The sequence below is a fragment of the Sylvia atricapilla genome, chromosome 5 (assembly GCF_009819655.1).
Source record: "Sylvia atricapilla isolate bSylAtr1 chromosome 5, bSylAtr1.pri, whole genome shotgun sequence".
In the NCBI taxonomy this organism is placed as follows: domain Eukaryota; kingdom Metazoa; phylum Chordata; class Aves; order Passeriformes; family Sylviidae; genus Sylvia; species Sylvia atricapilla.
In genome coordinates this window covers 70,827,477-70,851,915 of record NC_089144.1, presented here as the reverse complement: position 1 = coordinate 70,851,915, position 24,439 = coordinate 70,827,477, and the positions used below count along the sequence as shown (strand labels likewise).

The window sequence follows — 24,439 nt, the reverse complement described above, 5'->3', positions numbered from 1 at the left end:
TTTAGACACTTCTTTGAATTGGATTTTTGGCTTGTTTTCATCCCAAATCCCTCAGTATTTCCAGGAAGTGGACTGAATCGCCACAGCAGTCCATGGTGGCAGAGCCCCAGGAAAAGAGCTGCTGGTGGGAAAGGGAGGTTGAGTGGGTCATGTTCTACCACGGGCAGTGGTTCTGAAGATCCAGATACACAGACCATCTTAGGTGGGGGATCACCCATCCACACCCAGCTGCACTATCACTAACTTCAAATAATCTCTGGAATGAGTTTTGTGCTTGTATACCACCCCTGTAGAATGGTTTCCCTCTCCCTAAAGGACTCTATCTACCGTTAGATTAATAATTTCCTGACTGACACTGGCTCAAATTACCATTTTTTTTCCCCAATGTAATCAGTGACATGTTTACTCCCGAGTCTCTCACTTCTCTGTTTACAGTGACCCACAAGAACGTCACCTCGTGTTTTGCAACTGTGTGCTCTGCCAAGACCTAAAGGCAGATAGAAGGTAACATCTGAAGAGTACTAAACTTGCTTGATATTTAAAATGTGTTGATCAGAAAAGGAAAGACTTTATTACACTGAGTAGGAGTGGCTTCCAACAGCATTGTCAACACAATAAACCGATAATTTATGAAAAATAGGCTGTGACTTGTGCTTTCCTCCATCCCAGTTTCCTTTTTCTGTAAGACTGAGAGATGTCCTGCAAGATCATGATTTGGGATGTACTACTCCTCTCATGAAGTTAAATCTTTCCTTAGCAGTTAACATGAAGATTTTCACAGTTTGTAAGTGCAGCTGTTGAGGTCTCAGTCTCATGGTACAGGTAGTCAGAAAGAGTCTAACACTGCAAACCACTGCTACAAACCAGATACAGTGTCATAGGCGTTCCTTTGATTCCTAAAGCTATAAAGGAAGAATGAATGTATGGATCTATCCTACAGTAGCATGGCACACCCACATTCCAATATTTCTGCATTCCAAGGCATTTCTGTCAATGCCTTTATTCTTGCCCCTCTGACACAACCAATATTTGGGAGAATGACAGGGAAGAGAATCTGATGTATTTGATAGATCATGTTTATGACTAAAAATTGTGAGGAACTACTATCCAGTGCCAAATTTCTTACTTATATTTTACAGGTTCAAGCTCCTTCTTGAGATCACACAAATTTAGTTCCTCATCAGCTCTATGTATTCTGCCAGCTTTATGCTTCTCACATATAGCCATAATCTAGTGTCTAAGTGGTTCTTAATTTTCTTCAGTTACTACTGTCTACTACTGAAGAAACTACTGTCACTATTCTCAATATTTACGAGGCTGGTCACCAAGCACCATCAACTACTGACATTCTTTTCTTGGGTCCGTATAAGCATTTGCTGTTGTTTATTACAAGCAGAGTTGGGAAATTTGTGAGAGACTGGAAAATGCCTCTTACAATGTTTTGGGACGAAATAGCAGAATAAATCCTACCTATGGCCCACCTCAATAGTGACCTCACCAGGTATCTGCCACCTGAAATGGTACCAGCATTGGTGCCTGTAGGTTGCAGATTACAGAGAAGGGACTGCAGTGGTGTGCAAACCCACTGCAGTAGCAGGCAGGTCTGTGCACAGCTCACCCTGCCTCATCCGATGTACTTTTGTTTCTATACTCAGGAAGAAAATGTCATGCACAATGTGCACACAAAGCTGTCACAAAAACCAAGGCTTTTTTTGCACCCTTAAGCAGGGTGCACTATGCACTCCAAGGTGAAAGCAACAGATGAGAGGATATAGTTGTATGCTGTGCCAGAGGAGGTTTAGGTTGGTCATTAGGAAGAATTTCACTACAGAACGGGTGATTGGGCATTGGGATGGGCTGCGCAGGGAACTGTTTTTGTCACCGTCCCTGGAGGTGTTTAAAGAAAGCCCGGGCGTGGCACTTAGTGCCATCGTCTAGTTGACCAGGTGTTGTTTGGTCATAGGTTGCACTCGATCTCAGAGGTCTTTTCCAAGCTAACAGATTCTGTGATTCTGTGAAATGCCTTCCCTTAGCAGAATGGTCTGACAGTAACATGCAAAGCACGAACAGGAGACACCAGGGACATTATCTAGGTGAGGCTTCACACCAAGAGGGTGCTCGTGTCGCACCGGCGGGCCTGCGGCAGCTCCCCCAGCGACACTTCCAAGAAAGCGAGTTGTGAGCGCGGCCCGGGCAGAGCTCCGCGCAGCCCGTTCCGGCCTCCGGCCGCATCCGGAAACGAGAGCACGCAGAGGACTACAGCTCCCGGCGTGCACCGCGGCCGATCGCGCCCCCGCAGCCCCGCCCACGCGCGGCGCGGCGACACCGGCCGGGCTGCGGTGACGCGGTGGAGCGCGTCCCATGACGTCACGATGCAGCAGCCAATCCCGGAGCGGGGAGTAGAACTGCCGGCGTTCAAATCCTCCGCCTTCCCCGCCTGCCCCTCACCCAGCGGCCCCGGCGCGGCGGCGGCGTGAGGCTCCCGCGCCTTCCCCCACAGCCGCAGGTGACGGAATCTCCGAGGAGGTGAGCGGCGAGGCGGCATCCACCGCCGTTAGCGGTCGGCGGAGGGGGCCGTGCGCCAGATGAGGCGATCCCGCGGGCTGACGCGCTCCTCGGCCCCGCCTGTGGGGGGCGCTCCCACGCGCGCCTCCCCCACCCGCGGCCGGGTGTCCCCCGTCACGGTCGCGCGTCTTCGTCCGCGGGTCTCTCTCCGAGCTGCCGCTGCGAGCGGGAAGCGGTGTTCCGGCTGTGCTTTGGGCCCCGTTACATGGGGCTGGGGGGGAGCGTGCGGCCGGCGCTTGGCAAGGGCCCGAGGGGGAAGAGAGGAGCCTTCGGCCTCCGCTGGAGCGAGCGACGCGGGGAGGCTGTGAGGGGCTGGCGGGGCGGGGACCTCGGGCGGCCGCCCCGTGCTGCTAGGCCTCCCGTTGCGGGGCGGGCAACGGGTGTTGCTGCGTCGGCGGTGTGTTGTTGGCTGTTGGGGTCGTCGAAGTGTTATTAAAATATTCGTCTGAACTAAGTTTTTAGATCATCAGGAGGTGCAAAGTTTCATACAGCCTTTGAGTGAAAAGGAGACCTGTCTTCAGGCATTTCCAGATCTTGGTTGTGTTTGCCAAACAGGCTAACTTCTTTTTTTTTTTTTTTTTTTTTTTTTTTTTTTTTTTTTCCCAAAAGCTTTCTCTGTGGAAGAATTAACAGTGAAGAGACCTCTGGTAGGTTGACAGTTGGTTGTGGCTGATGTGTGCTGTAAAACATGCTTCAGGATGTGACGTTGGATTTATATGTTGAGATTAGAAGGTGGTCTGTGTGTAGGGTGGAGAATGACAAAGGAGATTCAAGGGAAGCAGAATCCAAGAGGATGAGTACATCTCTAAGGAAGATGATCGTAGCAGAATGGAACTGGTTTTTAAGAGTAAAGTTATTAATTGAACTAGGTGGGCAGACTAACTTCTGCAGATATTAACTTCTGTTCCTATCTGGTAAAGCCTTCATGGTTTGGAGGATGTCCTCTTTTTCTTCCTTCTCAGTGTTGGATTTGCAGGGGCTGGGAGTGTCCATGAGTTTGGCATCTGTGTGGTCTGGTAGGAGTGGAGTAAGTTATGTGGGTTTCTTTCTACTGGCAGCACCTACTTGAGCTGATAGTCATCCTATAAAAACGATGTTTTTCTTCTTCAGCCTTGGAGAGTCTCACCCCTTGTTTCTAAAAACGATATTAAAATTAAAGAAACCTGGAGAGAAGCCATACCCTGGGGAAGCTGGAGGCTTCACACATGGGTGTCAGGAGGAAAGTGTGTGTGTACAACTTTTGTATGGGGAGTGTTTTAAAACCACCACTGTTGACCTCAAACAGCTACAAGAGTGTGGGGTCACTTCTAATCAGACAAGAATGGAAGGGAACTAGTTGTCTGTTTTAGGAATGAAACTTCATCCCTTCTGATGTGTAAAGCTTAAGTGTGTGATTTCTAAGCATTAGTTGTGTCTTGCCTTTTATCCCCGTGGAGGTAGTGGGATAAGAAGTGTTCTCTGTTTTTCCTACTCAATGGATGGAGGCCAGTTCTTCAGACAGTGATTAGTATTAATTAAAAAATGCTATGCAGATGTTACCAGACATGGCTATCTTCAAACTTGTGCTTCAAGGCTAAATGTTCACCAGTATATTGTAAGTGTAAGATCATCATGTTTAATGTGTGATGAATCTGTGTGGAGCATCTGATAGGAAAGAGCACCCAGGGTGCTGAGAGAGTTTTGTATGCAGCACACACAATGTTTTCAGCAGCTCGGTGGTTCTGGAACTGGGCTGGCATGGGCACTGGGAATATCACTGAAAATGAAAACAAACTCTGTTCATTCTAGATTGCTTTGGAGAGCGGGGGAAGTGCGTAGCACATGTAATTAAAGGATGGAGTTTGAAACGTTGTAATTATTAATCTTGCCCAAAGAATATGTGGCTTGCACAATGTCTTAATGTGGCCTTACCCATAGTTTTACCTGCTGTTTATTTATGAAGTATAACAACTCCATCAAAACCCAAGTCTCATCAATGTTGGAAGAATCAGCACCGAGTGGCTTTGGAATATTAATCTGGCGTAGCTGTCTTAATTGAGCTCTGGGGAAAAGTAATAATGACATTGAAAACTCAATTAGACATCTGAGCAAGAAAAAACCGCATTAATGTTCAAATAAATATGGTTATTTGTACAGATAATATGTTGTAGTTAGAGAGATTTTTAGGATGATGGTTTCTTTTAATTGACAGCTCTTAACTTCTGTAAAAAGTGGGAAAATGGCATCAGAAGACATCACTAAGCTTGCAGAGTCACTTGCCAAAACCAAAGTGGGTGGTGGACAGTTGAGCTTCAAAGGTCAGAGCCTTAAACTCAACACAGCTGAAGATGGTAAGAGAAAATACCCTTGTGCTTTGGAATCTTCTCCTTGAAGTTATAAAATCTTGTGGAAACCTTCTGCTAATCCTTCATGGACAAGTTGTCATAACATATCTGTGATGCAGGGATCTGTCAGCTACAGCTGCTTTTGATAGAGACATTTCCTTCACTTCTGGTACCCTGCTTTGACCTGGTGCCCTGGCAGTGCTGCAGCTACTGTAACTGAAGTTCGGGTGCCTGGTTTGCAGTTGTTGTATTCTTGGTGTTTTCTCTAAGTGCTTTTGACAGGACTGAGCATTAGAAGTCAGTGCTTCTTTTAAAAACAGTAAACAGGTGCATCACAGCTCTTGGAACAAGACACAAGACTTGCACAGAGCAATGGGCTGATATGTAAGCCTGCTGCAATAGTTCCCTTTCTGTCTTGTTGCTATATGTGTGTTTTACAATAAGTGGCTGCTAATGTAAATATCTGGAGGAAATGTATATATTCTTAGATCAACCTTTCTCCCTCACCAAGAAAAACAGCACATTTTTCAGAGAGGTTATTTGCTATAGTGCCTTTTTTTTTTTTTTTTTTTTTAATGCTGAAGGTGGAGCTTTTTTAATAGATGGGTTTTGATGCCTTAAGTTTTAGCTTTCATATTTTCTGGATACTGTACTGCATTGGTATATAACTCTGAAATTGATATAAAGTGTTAGCAAATCCTCCTCACAGTGTAGTTAGACAAAACAATCCTTTTCCAGCCCATGAACCAAGGACACTGGACACTGTTGCAGCTTCAGGCCCAAAAAGTATAAACAACAGTGAATTGAGGAGAGCAGTCTAGGAGGATGGAACTTCATAACCTGAAGCTGTAATTGGACAATTAGCTCCAATATGTAAATGGACAAAAACTTATTAAAGTGAGAAAACTTGTGACCAGGTATCCATCTGGTAGAGCCACAGCCAGGCTCTTGTACTGCCAAGGTGAATCCTTTGAAGGCCTTTTTAATAAATACCTACTTTATATGCCTTTTACACCCAGCCTCTGTTCCAGGTAGCCTCACAAGGCATCAGTTTTTTAGTTCAAAGGCACTGAACTATGGAAAAAGCCTTGGAGCTCAGGAACAATAGAGAGTGCCCACTGGCAGGAGAGACTACAGGTTGCTTCTTTGCCTTGCTTAGGATTACTGTAGAGTTAAATTATTCCACCCTGACGTGTTTGCTCAATCAACATGACTTCTGCCAGTCAGTGCGAACTTCTTCCTGTTGATGTGATGCCAATTCCCATCGACTTTTAACTTAGTCTCTGCACATCAATAGGGACATGCGCTCTAGCAAACCATCTGCTGAAGGGCAGAGGAATTTTAGCTGGGAAGTAAAGAAACTTAATTTTGTGAATAGGATGGCTATCAGAATAGAACAAGAAAAAAAATTATGAAATTTGCTAGATGTAGAACAAGTATTCCTGGATCTCAGGGGATTTCTGTCGTAACCAAGACAGTGATTAAAAGACCAACTAGATTATCTGCTTCTTGCAGCTGAAGAAGTGATCAAGCAGATTGAGGAATTTAATGGCCTGGAAGCCTTGCGCCTGGAAGGCAACACAGTGGGTGTGGAGGCAGCAAAGGTTATTGCCAAAGCCTTGGAGAAGAAAAGTGAGCTCAAGGTGAGATTCTTAAATGGGGAATAGTCAAGGGGAAGAAATAATGTGGAAGTACTGAAGGCCTGTCTAGGCTCTTTCTGCAGAAATCTGCCTTGAGTTACCCTCAAAGTGGTGGCTCTTCCAGGAGGAAGAGCAACCTTATGAAAATACAGTTTAACTTGGAGATTTTGGGATAATGGAAACACCTGCATTCCTATTTAGAAGGCTGTTTACAAGGCCGTTCCAATCTTAAAACTGGGAACCTGTGTGAGGAAGAGCGTCTATTGAAGGGAGCATCTGTAAACAAAAGAGCCATTGCAACAAGACACTAAGTTCCAGAAGTTCTCTGGAAAGCCGAATTGAATCTTCTGGAGAGTGAGTCTTCAGAGAATGTCTGAGTAGGGAGGAAATAATGGAGGAAATGCAACAGGATGTTCATCTTTGCCCAAGCTATGTTTTCCTGCTATTGCTCTAGCCTAATGTTAAGGGGATGCTGTGCTATTAGATGCAGAACACTATCCCTTGAAGGAGAGTGGTATGACACATTGATATGCATTAGTCACCCAAGTGTGGCTTTTCAAGTAAGTTCAGATTGTTGAGCTTCATACCTTAGTAAAATCTGCATTGCTGATGTATTCTTCTGTTTCCTGTTGGGTTTTTTTCTGTGGTAATTTACTCAGCAGAAAAGAATTCTGGCTTGAACACAAGCAAGAATTCTTGTATAATGTTTATGGTGTGAATTTCAATTACTTTGTCCTTGCAAGTGAAGTGATTCTTGCAGCTCTTTAGTACAATCAATGACAACCCAAAGGAAGGGAGACAACATTAAGCTGTCCTCAGTGATGTAAAGCAGCTTGTATGTGTAAATGTTTATTACAACTGTTTTGACCTAAATATTTTAGTGGGTTTTATCTGTATGCTTCTTATTTTAGAGGTGTCATTGGAGTGACATGTTCACAGGCAGGCTGAGGTCTGAGATCCCTCCTGCTTTGGTAAGTAAAAACTAGATCTGAGACTTCTGACTAATATAACCTCTTTTCTCACCTGTCATGCTTTTTGTGAGAGTCTGTATTTTGGTACAGAGCTGATCCTTTTCTGTGCTGTTAGCACTAACTGTCTCAGAATAGGTGAATGGTTCCCTTTTCACTCTTCCTGTATGAGATGAAGAAGAGTTGATTAAAGGTTAAATGTGAGTCCATGCTGGTGAAGGAGCTTTTCACTGGGAAAAGCATCTTCATGACCCAACAGAAAAAGTGAGAGCAAAGCTTTTTAAATAAATCATATGCCTATGTCTTCTAAGACCATTACAGGGCTCCTCATCTCCTCGAGTCCTGTGAAGCCAGAACAAAAGCTCAACATTGATGAAACAGTATTTCTTTCAGCAGTGTAGAGTGGGACATTCACTTTGAAAAGTATTTGACCTAAAGGGATGGGATAGTGTCTTGATAACTGCTTTATGGTTATCTTTAGCTTAATTTGTGCAACTTCCTCTCTGGATTTAGCACTAAAGTTTTATTTCCTCATGCAGCTTTGCAGAATGGTTTCAAAGTGGAAGTTTTTTGCAGCATCACTGTCATACCTAGCCACTGTGGTGATGCTGTCACTAAAAGTTAATCCATTTCCTCCCACCCACTGCCATCTGTTTCCTTACAGATCTCTTTGGGGGATGCACTCATTGCTGCTGGAGCCCAGCTGGTGGAGTTGGACTTGAGTGACAATGCCTTTGGGCCAGATGGTGTGCGTGGCTTTGAGGCTCTGCTGAAGAGCCCCACATGCTACACTCTGCAGGAACTCAAGCTCAATAACTGTGGCATGGGCATTGGTGGTGGCAAGGTAAGGGTTATCTCCTCTTTGGGAATGAAGCTGGAAGCAATCTTTGGTGATTGCCATCTCCCCTGCTTAAGGCAGCTACAACTATGCCAGGTTCTTCAAGCTTGGCCTAGTCAGGCTTTGAATATGGATACTTCACAAGTTCTATGAATAGTCTATATCAGTACTGAACAACTGTCAAAGTAAAAAAGGGAGTTTGTGTTAAAATGGTGTTTTCCCTGCACTTTGTGTGCAGTTGTCAGACTCTGCCTTCTTTATACCATCTTCTCCCCTCATCTTGTTGTTCTGGCTGTTTTTACATGTGGATAGTATCTTCCCCAGAGCCTTTTCTTCTCCAGCCTTAATAGTCTCAGGGGTCAGGATTATCCTGGAGAGTAAAATTCTCCAGTTCTTCAGTTGTCCTTGGCACCCTTTGCTGGACACATCTCAGTAAATACATGTAGGAGCCTGGTATTGGACACTATGCTTGGATGCATTTCACAGGGCTAAGTAGAGAAGGATCTTTTCTGCTGTGAGTGCTTTTTCCCAAGGCAGCCCCATGGAATTCCTTTGCTTCAAGTGTGTATTGGTAGCTCATGGTCAACTTCCTACCCATATATGCTTGCCTGATTAGAAGCAAAATGTTCTTGATGGCTCAGGGAGTTTTAGTGTTGCAAAATTATCAATTATTCTTGCCTGAGACCACAGTGTGCAAGTGTTGCAGGTAGAGACAGTTTTATTATATACCCTGTTGTAGAAGCAGGTACATTTCAGTGATGCCCAAAGTATTTCTCTAGAGGTGAATCTACAAAGCACAGTTGGATATCACTGTAGAGTGATATGCTGAAGAAAGTATAAGCTGCTTGTTTTGTCTTTAGATACTGGCAGCTGCTCTGAAAGAGTGTCACAGGAAATCAGTTGCCCAGGGCAAGCGTCTTGCTTTAAAAGTATTTGTGGCTGGCAGAAACCGTCTGGAGAATGATGGTGCCACTGCCCTGGCTGAAGCCTTCGGGGTGAGTATCAAACCAGAGTTGCTTTTACATCAAATTGGAGCAAGGTATGATTCAGTGTTAGTGTTAAACATAATGCACACAGAGCTTGCCTCAGCTTAGAGGCCAGAGCTGGTGGTCAGTTCACTAAAGTAACAATGTTTCTTGCTGCTGAAACTGGAGTCTTCATGTGACCTAAATTTCCAAACACTGTCACCAACTTTAATTTCACTTGCCAAACACATAACTAGTAGCTGTGTAAAATAGTTACCTTAGGGAGAAATAGTCATGTCCTAAGTGATTTAACAGTCCTGCTCCTTTTACTCTCTGTGCTAATGGTTGTTGACTGGCACTAGAATAGGTATCCCAGCTTATTCTCTTGAGTGTTGCTTCACTCAGTCGTCTGGCAAAAGCAGCCCGGTGTTCTTGCTAGGATCATCTGGTCAGAGCTTGAAGTGTTGCCTGGCTTTCTCTAGCTGTCACTGGCCCACTTGCACTTTTGTGGGAGGAAGAGAATTCACTGTGATTGGGGCCACCTAATTCCCTTTTCATACCTCAGTTGTTGCTACAAGTGACTTCTGAATTATAATGCATATTGTCAAGAATATTGCAGGTTACAGGTTGATGATTTCGTAAAGAACTACCTAGATGTGATTTTGATTAATCAGTAATCATGGCAAAAATAAGACTTTTTTAATACTTTAAAGTTGTATAAAGATTGAATGGCACTACCAAAATGGGGTTAATTACTATACTATGTGACATGCTGTTTAGTCCATAAACAGTATTTGTACTAGCTTTCTTACATGTTTGCTTCTGTGGTCAGGGGAAACGTAGATTTTAATTAGAAAATTAAAGTGATGATGTGTGGTTTATTTCAGTGTTGTTGAACCACAGGTGAAGAACTCTTGTTTTAAGTTATTTAGAATAGGCATATAGGACAATGATACTTATGTCTCTCTGAATCAGGGCTTTGTATTTATCTGACGCTTGCCATATATTTGTGATTTCAGTTATATTTGTGACAGAATTGCTGGTAGAATGCACTGTAGAAGGACCAATGGAGTCTTGAAACTCAAAACAATTTAAAGTAAATCCTAAGAGCAGAGCACTATACTCTTGAGCTGAAGTATCAGCTTTTTTTTGTCTACGTCCTTTCCCAGATCATTGGGACTCTAGAAGAGGTCCATATGCCACAGAATGGAATTAACCATCCTGGTATTACAGCACTGGCACAGGCCTTTGCTATCAACCCACTGCTTAAAGTTATAAACTTGAATGACAACACCTTCACGGAGAAAGGAGCTGTGGCCATGGCAGAGGTGAGTTGTTTTAAGCAGTTGTTTTGGGTTTTGTCTCAAGTCTGGTTGGCATTAGCACTTTTGGGTTGGTGGATCCATGTCATGCTGCAATGGGAAAGATGGCATTCCAAAAGTAATAGGATGTTCACTTACTTGCACGTCCACTTTTCCAATCTGTGCTGTCTCGCTCTGCAGACTCTGAAGGCACTTCGGCAGATTGAAGTGATCAACTTTGGAGACTGCCTGGTGCGTTCTAAGGGTGCTGTTGCTATTGCTGATGCTGTTAAAGAAGGGCTTCATAAATTAAAGGTATTGTCTTCTTGCTGTTCAGCTCCTTTGAAAAATGCCAAGTTTTCCATTTTATGTTTTTCTCTTCATTCTCCTACTGCTACTGATTTCTTTTAGATAGGATTCAGTTCCATTCAGACTCTGTGCTCACAGCTGAAGAGCAACAAGCTGTACTCTAGATCAGTGGCATCCCACCATCTAGCAAGGGCTGTGCTAAGTGGAGGTGTGCCAGCGATCTGTTTAGTTTTTGCAGCTGTTGGCTCAACTCAGCAAGTACTACTCAAGAAATCTGACAATGAAAGTACCTGCTATTGAAACTTCCCAGAGTTTCAAGAATGGGACTGACATGAGGGGGACTTCGTTAACAGTTTGTCTCTTCACCATTTCATTGCTCATACAATTAATCCTTTTTCTTTGTTAGGTCATCAATCAAGGATCCAAGTATTTTTAGTTTTTTGGTGATGCCACAGCCTTCTACATCAGTATTTGCACAGGACTTGAAAATGACAACATTCTGGATATGCTGAAGTCAAATAATTAACATAAGCAAACTAGGATCTCTAGAAACTCCTGCCATGTGTCATAACTGCCCTGAGACAGATGCTGAACATGTGATTCCTAATCTTGTAGTCAAAGACAAAAATTAATCCAATACCTATTTGTGCATATGAGCCTGGTACGGAAAGTAGGTTCTTTGTGCTGTGTGATCCCTTGCTTGGGCTTCTGCCCAAGCAAACTTAAGTAATGGGGTATTGAGATGAACAGATGAAAGTTAAATAGTTTTTCCAGAGCAGAAATGGTTAAGGGAAGGTAGCATGAAGCAATTGTAGCTGATTCATTCTCTTCAAGGACCGTTTCCCTTCTGCTGTTAATATTCAGTCCCTTCTCAGGAAAGGATTGATTGAGCACGATGTGGAATGGTGGGGTATGGTGACTGGCTGATGAATTACTCTTACTAGATACATGGTTTCTGTGTTGGCTGGGTCTGTCAGAAATAGTACCACTCATGGCTTGTTTTTTGAAGGAAGGCTTTAACTTGCAGCTGAGGTGTCAAAGGAAATGTGCAATCTGTTTAGTATAGTAGCTGCCCTCTTTCTGTTAGATTTACTGGAGTGCGAGTTTTGGAGCGCTCTTGTGACCTTTGGTAAGTGAAGATCTCCAGTCAGCTGACTGCTAAGGACTGAAATGTCTGCTGCCTTTTAGGTGAGCAGTGGTCTGTAGGTATTTTAAAGTTACCACCTTTAATAGTTCTTAAACACCAGTATGTTTCAAAATTCCTCTTTCATGTATATGAGGTAGGAGTGTGTCAGGCTTTATTTCCAATTAGTAACACTTTTTTTTGCTGAGAGCTTCTTCAAATGATGGGCTTTCCAGGACACTTGTGAGGACATGAAATTTATGGATATGAAAGATGTTAATAGGAATTCTCCAGACACAATTTTCTTCTGCATTTTAGGAACTGAATTTGTCTTTCTGTGAGATCAAGCGAGATGCTGCTCTGACTGTTGCTGAAGCTATTGAAGATAAGACAGAGTTGGAGAAGTTGGATCTCAATGGTATGTAAGTTTGTTAGATTAAAGTATGTCTAGTTTGATTCCAGTGAGAAACCACTAGGAAGAATGCTGACAGAATCATATATTCTGTTCTTGCAATTGTCAGCATATAAAAAACAGTACTCAGTAGCTGAACTTGCATGACCTTGGGACGTGAATTGGTTAGATCCTGAAAGTTTTCTTAAACCATGAACTCTGTAAATTGGCAACCATGTTTGGTACACCTGATAAGGTGGAAAGATTGGCTGGTATCTATACCTGTTTTCAGTAAAACTAATTATTTGGTGCTATCTCAGATAGTTTGCACTTGCAAACAAAAACCTTCATGTGCAACCCTGCAGAAGAGTGTGAAAACTTCGACTTTTGTTCACTTTTGCTGTTTGTACCTTGGGTCACTGCATTTCACTGGTGCTGTGGCCTTGTTTTAGATTCACTAAGAACAGGAGCTATTTAGAGAAGTAACAAGAAGTTTCTCAAACCAACTCTGAAGCATTAGGGGGTTTTCATCTCCAACCGTTGTGTAATGCTGCTGAAAATTGTTTAACAACTTTTTTGATTCTGTGTGATAAGTGGAGTTTGTGTTGCTGCCTCTAAGGTGTTGTGCAGAAATGGCATGTAACTGTTTAATTTCAGAAACAAGAGATAGACAAGAATATACAGCTAAGTCCTCAAGAACAAACTGGTGTGCATCTGTCAAGTCCACTTCCTTTCCTCTATCAACCTAGGTAACTGTCTGGGAGAAGAGGTGTGTGAGCAACTCCATGAGATCCTTGAAGGCTTCAATATGGCATCAGTGCTGGGATCTTTGAGGTAGGCATCATACCAGAGTTTAAATCAGAAGCTTTCTGACTATTTTCATCAACACTTTCATTGACCTATCTCATTTTAAAAAAAGAACTCATTGCTGGTGGATGTTGATCTAAATGTGGAGCACAGCCAAGGAGGTGTCTTAAACTTGTCTTGTTTCCATTAATGCACTTACCATAGCATTAGTAATTGATGGTGTTTGTTGATTTTTTTGGCTGTTCTCAGCTGGGTGACTGATGTATGAGTGTCCTTTTGGTGTGTTGTAGGTGAGATGTGCTTCTAGCAGTAGGACTTTGAGGAGAGGCTGCTCTTCTGTCCTTGAAAAGTTTTCAGTGCCAGTGTACAGGAATTCCAGGTGTGTAATTAATGAAATGTATGACATTCAAATCTTAGTGATGATGAAGGGGATGAGGAGGAGGAGGAGGAAGAAGATGAAGAGGAGGAGGAGGAGGAAGATGAACAGCAACAGCTGAAGGAGAGAGGAGCGGAAGAACAGGAGTCACTGACTCCTAAGAAGATATTTGATTCGCAGGTAAGCTTCCTGCCAGATGGATTCTTGCTTCATCAGCTGGAAAGGAGTAAAGGAGGAAGTGAGATTCTGGGGTCTGAACTTGAAGTCCTGACAGGCAGTCACATTCCTGCATGGGCTGGCACTATTGTAACAGGGAGATAATATTCAGGAAATAAAATGTATTAGCTGAAAAATGTGCTTCGTTAATGTGTGCATATTGTACACCTGTGTGGAGGGAAGGGCTGAGTAGTGGTTGTAGCAATGCATGGGTAGCAAAAGTCTTTCAGAAAGTGGTGGAGACCTTGTACATGCAGTGCCATGCCCTTATGCTAGTGTCTCCTGGCCATTCCAGCTCTGGGCTTAGGCTGTTTTCAAACAGAACAGATTCTGGCCTGGTATAGCTGTTCCCTGAGCTGTCCCATCTGCTTTGGCTGAACCAATTTTTTTACTTCCAAGAATAAACTTAAAAGATGGATTCCGCCTGTTCCAGGCTTCAACTCCAGTGCCATCTCCTCCTGTGGATGTTGCCACATTCCTTGCTTTCCCATCACCAGAGAAGCTGCTGCGATTAGGACCGAAGTGCTCTGTGCTGATAGCTCAGCAGGTGGGTGAACTGGTGCTTGTCTGGGCTTGATTTTTCTCTCAAAATTGTTTAATTGCCAATTGCCACTTGACCTAGATTTGCATCTTTTTTCCGGTGATCCCAAAGAGCCTTATGGAAGCAGGTGATGCAGCTAATGCTTAAACTGGCATCAGAGCTTCCACACAAAGTAGTTTTGTTTGTGTTGCTTGTGCCTTGTGATATGGCCAAAGCAAAGCTGGCATCAGTCAGCTGAAGAGCATAATTTTTGCCACAGCCATAGCAGATACTCATGTTGTGTAGCTGTCTAGCAGTTAACTGATCTTTACCTTTTCTCTTTCAGACAGACACATCTGATGTAGAGAAAGTAGTTGCAACCCTCCTAAGGATATCCTCAGTCTTCAAAGATGAAGCCTCGGTGAAAACAGCAGTGCATGAAACAACAGGTGACTGGACCTTTCTTCACTTTGTGCTGTGACCTGATTCAGTGCCACAGACACCCCTGTGAGGTGGGACAAGGCCCCTGTAGGCCAGGCCATTGGGCCTTTTTGTTCCTGGAAGATAATGAAGTGCCAAGCTGTGCCCTGCTGTTATGTGGAGTGGAAGATTTTCATTCTGAACCTGGCATATTTTGTGCTGCCAAAGCCTGTCTCTGTTGTAGCTGCTGTTGTAGTGGACCAGTGCTGCCATTACTGCATCTCCTTGATGCTGGGCTGTCCATAGCCACTAGTTCTGTGTTAGAATGTCAGGTAACTTTCCACAGCTGTTTATTTAAAAAGCATTTTGCAGGAAGTAGCCTCCTTAGTGTAGTGTTACAAGATTGTAAAGAGAGACCTCCTAGTTGATGTCTCTTATCTTTAATTTCTTCAAGAAGCAGTTATTTCCTACATGGGGCAAGACACAGAAACCAGTGTTAAAACAAGGGACCATTTCTCACATTACATTGGAGAAGTACTTTGGGTTAGGTCTGATTAGTGTGTGGACTTACTGTATATCCCTTCATGGTTTTGCTTGGAAATAGGAATTTCAAAACAATCATCGGCATCTGACCACTGCCTTTCATCTTTTTTGAGTCCTCCAGCAGTTCTGTTCTCCCACACATGAGCCACCTATTATTATTGTACAAAAGAATTGGCTCAATTATTTTGAAGACCACTTACGTTGGTGTACGGTGCATTTGCCTAGTTTGAGGGGTTTTTTTGTTTGGAATTCATAAACATAGTGAAACTGTTTTACAAACAGTAGCACAATAGTTCTCTGCAGTTGGTTATGGGTCCAGTCAGTGAAAAATAGTCAGTTGGCACCTCACTGAGCTAGTGCACCTTGGCTTGTGTATGTTATGAGTTGTCTCCAGTAAAAAATGGGACAAAGGATATTACTGTTGTCCCAAGTGTGTTTGTGTACTTATTTATCTTTATTCCCGCTTCTTCAGGAAAGGTAAAACCTGACAATTACTTCCCTTCCATAAAAACAGCCATCAGCTGACAGTGAGGGCCCTGGTTAGTGTCTGCCACTGTTCTGTAGCCACTCTAATGAATTCTGCCCATTTTAAGAAAACAGAATTGTCAGAGGTCAAAAATGGGTTGTCTTGTCCACCTTGTACACATGAGAGGTTTGCCCATTGTTTGTGGCACAGTCTTGGTCCTGAGGGAGCCCAGAAAACAGCTGAACAAACTTTCTCATTGTGTTCTCTCATTCCTTGTGGTTTCAAATGAAAGGTGAATTGTTGCTGGCCTTTAAGAAGTCAAGGCTCTGCCTCTTGGTGCTCTAGTTCTTCTGCTCATGTTTATATGCATATTTATATTATCTGGTGATGCATAAAACTGGGGTGTATTGCGTCTGAAGCTTGGCAGTGTGGGAAGTCTGGTGTGGGGTTTGTGTGTTTTGCTGGATTTTTTTTGTTGTTTTTTTCTCCTTTATGCTTAAGGGGTTTTACCTGTCTTAGTGTTTCAGAGCTTATGGTTACAGAGAAAAATGAAATCTTAACAGATATTATATCACAATACTGATTTAACAACTGAGTTTCTGCATGATCCATTTTAAACTTAAAATCCATAAATGTCCTTTTTCTGTATTGCCTAAACTAATGTGCTTTTCTCTTTTTAGATGCCTTGATGAAGAAAGCCTTCAGTTCTGCCACATTTAATTCAGATGCATTCATCACAAACCTCTTGGTCCACATGGGACTACTTAAGGTGAGGAAGCAGGAAGCAGTTAAGTCATGGTCTGTTTAGGCTGTTGAAGGGCAGACAGGCAGGATTTTGGGTAATTATGTTGCCATGGAAGCTGTTGGATGCCTGTGCATGCCTGATGCCCAGGGGCAATGGAAGTCTGCAGATACAGCAGAAACAGCAAATTGCAGGGTTGCATTAGGATGAAAGATGTGTCACCTTTTTGTACATCTCCTGCTTAATGTGCTCTGCATTTTCAGTCATTCCCTGAAGGTAGGGAGGGTCAGGTAGGGCAGTAATGCTGCTGCTGGACTATGGTGTCTACAAAAGCCATGTCAATGTTACTGGGGTCCTTTAGGGCACTTCTTGAGAGCATGTCTCAAAAATGTGTATCAGCTATTCATGCCAGATAAATGGCATTCAGCTTCATGCTTTGGAGATTCTTTTCCAAATGCTAGTTTTAAGTAATTAGTTGCAAGGTTTAAACTTATTGTGAGAAGATGGAGGGTCAGTAGTATGTTGTGGAATAAGGATTTTACAATTAGAAATTGTAAAGCAGGTTTGTTTTATTCCAGCTGGGACACACAGGGGGTATTTCCACCAAATATGTGTAACTGGTCAAGACAAGGTCCAGGTTGAAATACACATTGATCCCTCACCTCCCCACCCACCCATTCCCTGCCTTCTCTTGCTTGGCATTCTAATCAGCTGCCATGCCTTCTGGTGGTGTGAGCTGGGGTCTTGGGAGGAAGGTCCACGTCTTCTTCAGGTGTCTGCTGGTTGACCTTTTGTTTTTTTAACAGGTGCAGTGGAGGTTTGGCTATTTTTCAGGTCACATTGTTCTTGCCAAAAATTAGGAGCCCGATTTTGCTGAATTCAAACCATAGCTTTCTGCTTTATTGATTTTTCACAATATACATCTTACCTTAGCAGTTTTTATCTAGCAGCTAAATTCATATGTGTGCTGCTACCAGTTCTTTCTGCACAACATATTAAGTTCTGTATGCTGTTGCAAGTTGTTCTTTTGCAAAAATCGTTCCACAAACCGTATATATTTCTGTTTCCCCTTCACCTGGTTAGGCCTATTATATGCTTCTAAAATTCTGAATTTTCATAGCTATATATGTTCCCCATCTCAGTAGGAAGCCTGTGATGTTCATAGAATTAGTAGCTTTATTTTTTGTGAGGTAACTGTGGAGAGGTTCTGTCTGCAAAACTTTAAACCCCTTTGCCTGCTTGTGCTACAAGGATTAGTGTTTCTTGCTGCCTCAAGACCTGGAAGCTGAGAATACAAACTTGGACTAAGACAATTCTAAACTACAGAAAAGCTGTAATCTCAGTTATGGCAGCCTGCTATTAAACAGGTTTATGAATGTCTTCCTGGTAATATCCAGCTTGGGGTCCAGACCCTTGTTGATATGCATGGATATGACTTAATTTCCCAAAAATCAGTTTAGCCGCTCCCTCAATTCATTGTATACTGGACCAACACCGAACTTCCCACTTCTCAGAAAGGTCAGTGGAACCCAAGGTGGCATTTGGTTCTGCAGAATGCCTGTTTTGAGGACTACCACCTACATTTTGCTCGTATGAAAAATAGCAATATGCGTGAGGTACAAACCTGTGCTCCTGAAGAATTCTTTCAGGACAGGAAGTGGCACTGATAAATCCCTGGAGGATAAGCCTGATGAGTGTCATTTGTGATGCCTAATTCATCACCAGTCCTCTACATAAGAAGAAGGTGCATACTCCATTTGCAGTCCTGTGTAGCTTGAAAGCATGTGAGCAACAAATACTCTTAATACTGTGAACTCCAGCATCAAACAGCAGGAACAAAATTGCAAAATTGTGTTTTCTTGAAATGCCAGTAGAGAAATATATGCAAACAGTGCAAGAGTTGGGACATGTAGGTAGCATCACATTAGGAGTAAGAATAAATTATACATCATGTAAGCAAGAGGATGACTGTTTGCTTTATCTTGTACGTAACTGTGAAACAGTTCTGGGAACACTGCATCAGGTTCTGGAGGGAGCCTGTCAAAGAGCTGGAGGTGGTATAAAAATGAACTACAGAATAATACAATGGAAATTGTTAAGGCAGCTGAATTCTTTATGGACTGAAGTCTGGTGAAATTCCTCAGGAGAGCACTTCGACACAGAGCCTCTGAGAGGATTTGGCTGTTTCACTTGCAGGTTCACTCTTTCCCTATTAGTACTGCTGTCAGTTGATAATTACAAGAATGTTCCTGATACATTATTTCAGGTGCTGGGAGACTATGGAATTGGCCACCTATGTCTTGTACTTAATCTAATGACTGGCTTTCACTGTTGCAGTGTGTGCAAGCACTTCATTCAGCAGAGAATTCCTTGTCTGTGAATTACAGTTGGTTAGATCAAATCCCAATTGTCTGATGTCTGATTTCTTGTCCATTTCTCAGAGTGAAGAGAAGATCAAAACTGTTCCAAGCCTCTATGGTATTCTTATGACCTTGAACCATATGGTCCAGCAGGATTATTTCCCTAAATCCCTGGTCCCAGTTCTCTCAGCTTTTGTTACAAAGTGAGTATTGTATTTGCCGTGCGGTCTTCTCTGTGGAAGCTTGTGAAACTTTGAGGGTTAATAGCTACATGTAAGTTGTGAAAGCCCACTAAATATCTGTTCTGAAATCGAGAATTAATAGCTTAATGGGCCTCTATTTTACCTTCTTTACTTCAGTATGTGAGGTTCAGAGTTAAAAAAAATTGTGAAGAGGGAAAAGTGGGAAGTTGGCTTTGCAAGGAAGTAGCTCTGAAGGAGAGACTGCTAATGCCTGTCACAGAACTGTTTTGAGCTTAAGGAAACCTGGTTGGTTTCTGGCTGCTGCTTGAGTGAACTGTGGGTACACTGGATCTATGCCCTACAAGTCATCCTTCAGAGTTAAGAGGGTCAGCAGAGCTCTGCCAGAGTTGTCATGCTGTGTGACACTGAACACCAGCACATGAAAACTGCAAAACACAAAGACTGAAATGGTTTTTAAATGGAACTTCTACTGTGACAGCAACAAAGTTAGTGGTTTTTCTGAGACCTAAATGGGGAGCATAAGTACTGAAGAGGCTGCTTTTACTGACCGCCCGTACTTAATGTTGTTACTTCCACTACAGGTATAGAATCATCCCCTGCCCCCACCAGCTTTAGCTTTTTTAATGTATTAAATGGCTGTGGAAACCATATCTCTACTGAACTGTCAGTGTCAACTTCAGCATTGATGAGATTTAGGGGGGAAAAAAAAATTCTCACCAAACAGATTTGCAACTGTTCTACAGTCAGAGGCAAAACAGTCCAAAAATGTCACTTCAGGCAAAATGGCATAGGCCTGAAATCCATTTGGAGCTTGGTGGCTAGTTCAGCATGGACCACGTGCTGTGTAGGGTCAGAGCAGGTTTTTAGCAGGTTCCAGAATGAGGCTTAAACCTTCTTGATTTCATGGTATGGGTTATCAGCAGCTGCTTAGGATTATTAGCTGCTGGTGAAAGGTGCTGGCATGAGATAGTTGTGGTCAGTATGAAGCATGGACAGTAGGAATGCAGTCAAATATTGGCAGTCTGTCTTGGTTCTACTGGGCTTGGAAGCTGGCCAGTTGTGACAGGGGAAAAGAATTTTTCTCTCTGTTGTATGAACATACTCATTTCTTACAATGCTTTCCCTTAAGGGAACAAGGACAACAGCTCTTAAATCTTTGTGTGAATGTAAACAGTTCAAGAACCTCACTTCAGTTCAAGTCCAGATAAAACAGCCTGTTGTGGTTTAACCCAGCTGCTGGGTAAGCCCCACACAGCCACCCCAGTGGGAGGGGGAAGAGAATGGGAAGACTGAAAGTGAGCAAACTTGGGCGTTGATGTGAAGACAGGTTAATAGGTAAAACAAAAGCTATTTGCAAGCAAAGCAAAACAAGGAATTAATTTACCACTTCCACCATCTCCAGGAAAGCTCCATCATAGCTAGCTTCTTTCTGCTTTATCTGATAATCATGATGCTATGTGCTATGGAGTATCTCTTTGGACAGTTGGGGTTAGTTGTCCTTTTGTGGTGTTTTCTATTTCTTTTTTCTCCTTTTGGTTTGTGGTTAGCTCTTTTGCGCTTTTAGAGCTGTAAAGTTCTTGTAGGCCAGAGCTCTGCCATCTTTCACTGCAAGGGGCTTCTGGAATAGGCACTTACCTCCTTCCTTTTGTGACAATTTGTTGTTGTAGGCAGTGTTGTCTATTCAGTAATAATTACAGAATTATGGATACAGACTGTAAACAGCATCCATCTTACTCTGCTTGCTGTCAAGCCTTACTTGGGTTTTTTGGATGCAAGAGGGTGCTGTGAATCCACATGTGCTTTTCCATGACTTTTTAGGTGGAAATACTGAAAGTATGTGCATGTCTGCCAGCCCACTTGTGATGACTTGCTGGAGATGATGGGTTTTGTGTTTGGCTGCCTTTTTGGGTTTTTTTTTAAACGTTGCTCTTTTGCTGTTGAATTGCATCACATCACTGGTCTCGCAGCAGTCTGTAGCATAAAGTGTCAGGCAGGTAACTCCACAGCAAATAAGGAGGATTTTATTGCTAGAGGAAGCTTAGTGTTAAGAAAGGGAGCTGAGGGATCTTGTCTGTGATCAACATCAGTGGTCCAGGTTCTCTGTTTCCAAAAATGGACAGCTGCCTGGATGGAACCAGCTCCCTCATTGCAAACAAGTCTGGGTTTCCCAAAGGTGAGGGCTGAAATATGTCTCCCAGCCACTTTGAAGAACTCTAAGCTGTACTTCTGTGACACTGTGTGTTCAGTGTGAGGCGTTGAATGGCTCTTGGGGGCAGTAAAAAGGGTTAAGTCTTCTCCAAGATGTGCTTCTATTAAACTGCAGCAGCCATGGAGAGATGTACCAAACAACCTCTGCAGCTATTGGTCATGTGCTGTACACCTGGAGGTGAAGAAGGCCTTGCTCCTTCCTAGATACTCCACTCTTTATTTCAGCTCATCCTTCTTTCCCAAACTGAGTAGGCTTCACAGCTGTTCATTGTTAAAGGCTGCTTTGCTGTGGTGAGGTGGGAGAGAGGTAAAATGAATGATTTCTGTTCTCAGAACAGTGGAAAACATTGGATTAAAATTCTTTGGAGGAAGTTCTCTAGTGGATGGATTAAGACTGATGAACATTTCAATGATGCTGAGCCAGTGATTAGCCTGTGGAAACAAACACACATTTACTGGGAGGCAATGGAAACATTACAGGATTTTAGCCTCATGTTAACACTTCTATGAGTGTATTTCCCTGGTTTAATTTCAGGGAGCAGATTATTCTGTGTAAATCTGACTTAGCTATTGGAACCTCTGTCTTGGGCCCTTTCAGGTGATGCTCTGCATGTTCTGTGGACTGTTTGTAAGGCACTCAGAAAGGTGGCCCTGTTACCTTTTTCCCAACCTGGAAATGCAACTCCAGATAATTTTAGTAAGGAGGTAATATAAAAGGGGATCTTTATTTGATAAAGGCCTTTATTTGATAGAGGCCGTTATGGAAAGATGTCCACAAAAGCCTATTCCCCCTCAGGGGTGAGTATGTTTTATAAGTTTTAGGAAATTAGCATAATTGATAAAAAGCACCAGTTAGGAGGACAAGTGGTGATGCAGTTCCTCCCTCAGGTCTAGCCCCTTCTCTGGAGCTCCCCATTCAGCACCAGTTGTACTCTGTCCATGAAAATGTATCTTGAAGAGTTGTTCTCAGCCCTGGTTCCCAGGAAGAACCAAGATAGCACAGACCCTTGTACCTCCTGGGGCTTGGAGCTCTGGAATTTGTCTTCAGTTTTGTCTTTCTGCTTAAGGAAAGGCCGTGGAAACGTACTGGGAAAACTAGTCACTGATACAATAGACTACAGAGCTACGTAGGAAAATGTGTGAAGAATACAGAGAACGTAGAAAAAAAGCAAAACTTAAACAGCATCAGCCCAACAAAGCCAGTCAGGTGTTACTTGACCTCAGGCAAGAGTAACAGGAGGTTATGCTGCGTCTTTTAAAGATGTTAAAAGTCCCAAGACCAAAGTCACCATCAGATTATAGATAGCAGATGACATGGTGAGAGAAGATTTGAGTGCTTGAGGATCATCTCCTGTGTTTTGGGGCTCTAAACAGTGGAACTTTATGGAAAAAACCCACTGCCAGGAGAGAGGAAAGGGGGGTTCTTCCTCTATCATTCTATCCAAAATGAGACACTGAGCTGCAGAGAGTTAAGTCAGTAGCAGATTGTTTATAGTTATGGAAATAAATGTTCTGATTCTAGGCCACTGTCTTCCTTACTTGGACTCTCAGGAGAGAATTTTCCACAGCAGGCTCTGAATGGGAAGCAATGATCTGGGTAGCACTGATGGAATGGTTTTGGAAGAGATGACTGAGGGCAAAATTTTTAGGTTTTGGGGCATACACACCCAATGCATTGGAAATAGCGTTTATTTGCTCTGTTGAAGGTCGACACAAAGCCATTCAGTATTTTAAATCTCTCTCCCTTCTTTTCACAGACCCAACCGTGCTCTTGACTCCTGTTCATTTGCTCGCCATATGCTCTTACAGACCCTCCACCAGCTGTAAGACACGAGAGATGTGCCCTTCTTTCCTCATAGGACTGTCATCAGCAGAGAACTTGGAGCTGCATAGGAGAGGATCCCAGAGCCCATACAGACATATGCTGTCCTTTTTTTTTTCCTTGTAGGGAAGTCTGTCCTTCCTTCTGCTTTCATAAACAAATCCTGCTGAGTTCTCTTCCTATTCCTCTTGAAGTGATTCTCTGGTCTGTAAGGCAGGTGATTATGCTAAAATAAGTCTGTACTGCTGTGAGCTCAGCATGAATTGAAGAGTTCTCCATTTTGGTTGCATTGGCAACAGTGCCAAGACTAACACAGGGCCCAAGAAGAACTCTCATCTGGATCAACCGAGTTGGGCATTTTATTTTATTGGACTTTGACTCCTGCCTTATAGCATTTAGCACAGTGCCAGAGAGAGGCTGGGCTGCTGCCACTGTCCTGCTTCTCTGGACCACGGGGGCATTGCTCATGGGTCAGAGGGGTGAGATGAGAGTCTTTCAAGTCTGTTGTCAAAGGCACCGTGTAGCTAATTTTTATTTTAATATACTATTCCCCTTCTGCTGTGGCTTGGAATATTTGTGTAGTGTGGCTGATCCTGGTGGCCATTGCTTAAGGGAGGGAGCATATTTTGTTGTAATTTTTTTTTGCCATTGTCTGTGTTGTTTATTCTTCCTGCCCTTTTCCTTCTCGCTCTAATTAAATTGGCTTGGTTTGGAAATTAATACAATCCGTGAAATTTGTGGAATCCCTTTCTCTTCCCTTTGACAAAATGCTGGGCCTGTGTGCACTGTTCCTGTTTGAAAGCCAAGCACATGTAAGAATATGGAGAGAGAGAAGGCTGTGCTTTTCTCTTGCATTCAACAAGTAGCAGCAGATGCCCTGAAGTCTGTCTGGAAAATTGACCATGTGTCCATACGTGCCTTCAAACCATCGTGATGTTCCTCCAACTTACAAATGTTTATGTCGATGGCCTGAAATGTTATGTAAATTAAAATTGACTCCACAGCCTTTTAATGATTTATAATGCCTACATTTGGATTTGGAAGCCTGTTTTGCAGCTTTGTGTGATTGCAGAGTTTGTAGTGGAACACAAAATGGGACTGGGAATGGAGCCTCGTTTGTGTGAGGAGGCACTAGTCAAGTGAGAGAGAGTCAAGCTATCAAGTTCTCAAACCTTGTTTCTACAGCACCTCATCTCTTTTCCTGGTGGTCTCCTGCTCCTGTCCAAAACAGGAACATGGCAGGAGAAGCAGGTTCTTCAGATTCCTAGCACAGTCTAAAAAGAGGAGAAGCAACTGGCCAACACAAATTGCCAACACTTAGGAACACTATCC

At 43.1% G+C, this 24,439-nt stretch overlaps 1 protein-coding gene across 7 annotated transcripts; it reads left to right on the top strand.

Annotated features, from left to right (window-relative positions):
• The first annotated feature begins 2,374 nt into the window (after positions 1–2,374).
• RANGAP1 (Ran GTPase activating protein 1) lies at positions 2,375–24,119 on the top strand. Of its 7 annotated transcripts, none has more exons than XM_066320100.1 (17): positions 2,377–2,526; positions 3,175–3,212; positions 4,757–4,895; positions 6,405–6,532; positions 7,441–7,500; positions 8,162–8,341; positions 9,196–9,330; positions 10,470–10,628; positions 10,803–10,916; positions 12,352–12,451; positions 13,174–13,258; positions 13,649–13,787; positions 14,257–14,370; positions 14,690–14,792; positions 16,453–16,541; positions 18,956–19,077; positions 23,043–24,119. In XM_066320100.1, the coding sequence occupies exons 3-17, from the start codon at positions 4,784–4,786 to the stop codon at positions 23,110–23,112; spliced, it is 1,710 nt and encodes a 569-aa protein (XP_066176197.1). In that variant the 5' UTR covers positions 2,377–2,526; positions 3,175–3,212; positions 4,757–4,783; the 3' UTR covers positions 23,113–24,119. The 7 variants fall into 7 exon arrangements, with proteins under 7 accessions (XP_066176201.1, XP_066176197.1, XP_066176199.1 ...); XM_066320101.1 differs by having other exon boundaries at positions 2,395–2,526; positions 3,172–3,212; XM_066320107.1 differs by lacking the exon at positions 2,377–2,526 and adding an exon at positions 2,679–2,809.
• Positions 24,120–24,439: the final 320 nt, after the last annotated feature.

Bases quoted from the DNA above. Each gene is read 5' to 3' on its own strand.
- RANGAP1 (XM_066320100.1), top strand. From the start codon at position 4,784: ATGGCATCAGAAGACATCACTAAGCTTGCAGAGTCACTTGCCAAAACC. The intron at 8,342-9,195 runs GTAAGGGTTATC...TTTTGTCTTTAG, and splicing joins TGGGCATTGGTGGTGGCAAG to ATACTGGCAGCTGCTCTGAA. The intron at 9,331-10,469 runs GTGAGTATCAAA...GTCCTTTCCCAG, and splicing joins CCCTGGCTGAAGCCTTCGGG to ATCATTGGGACTCTAGAAGA.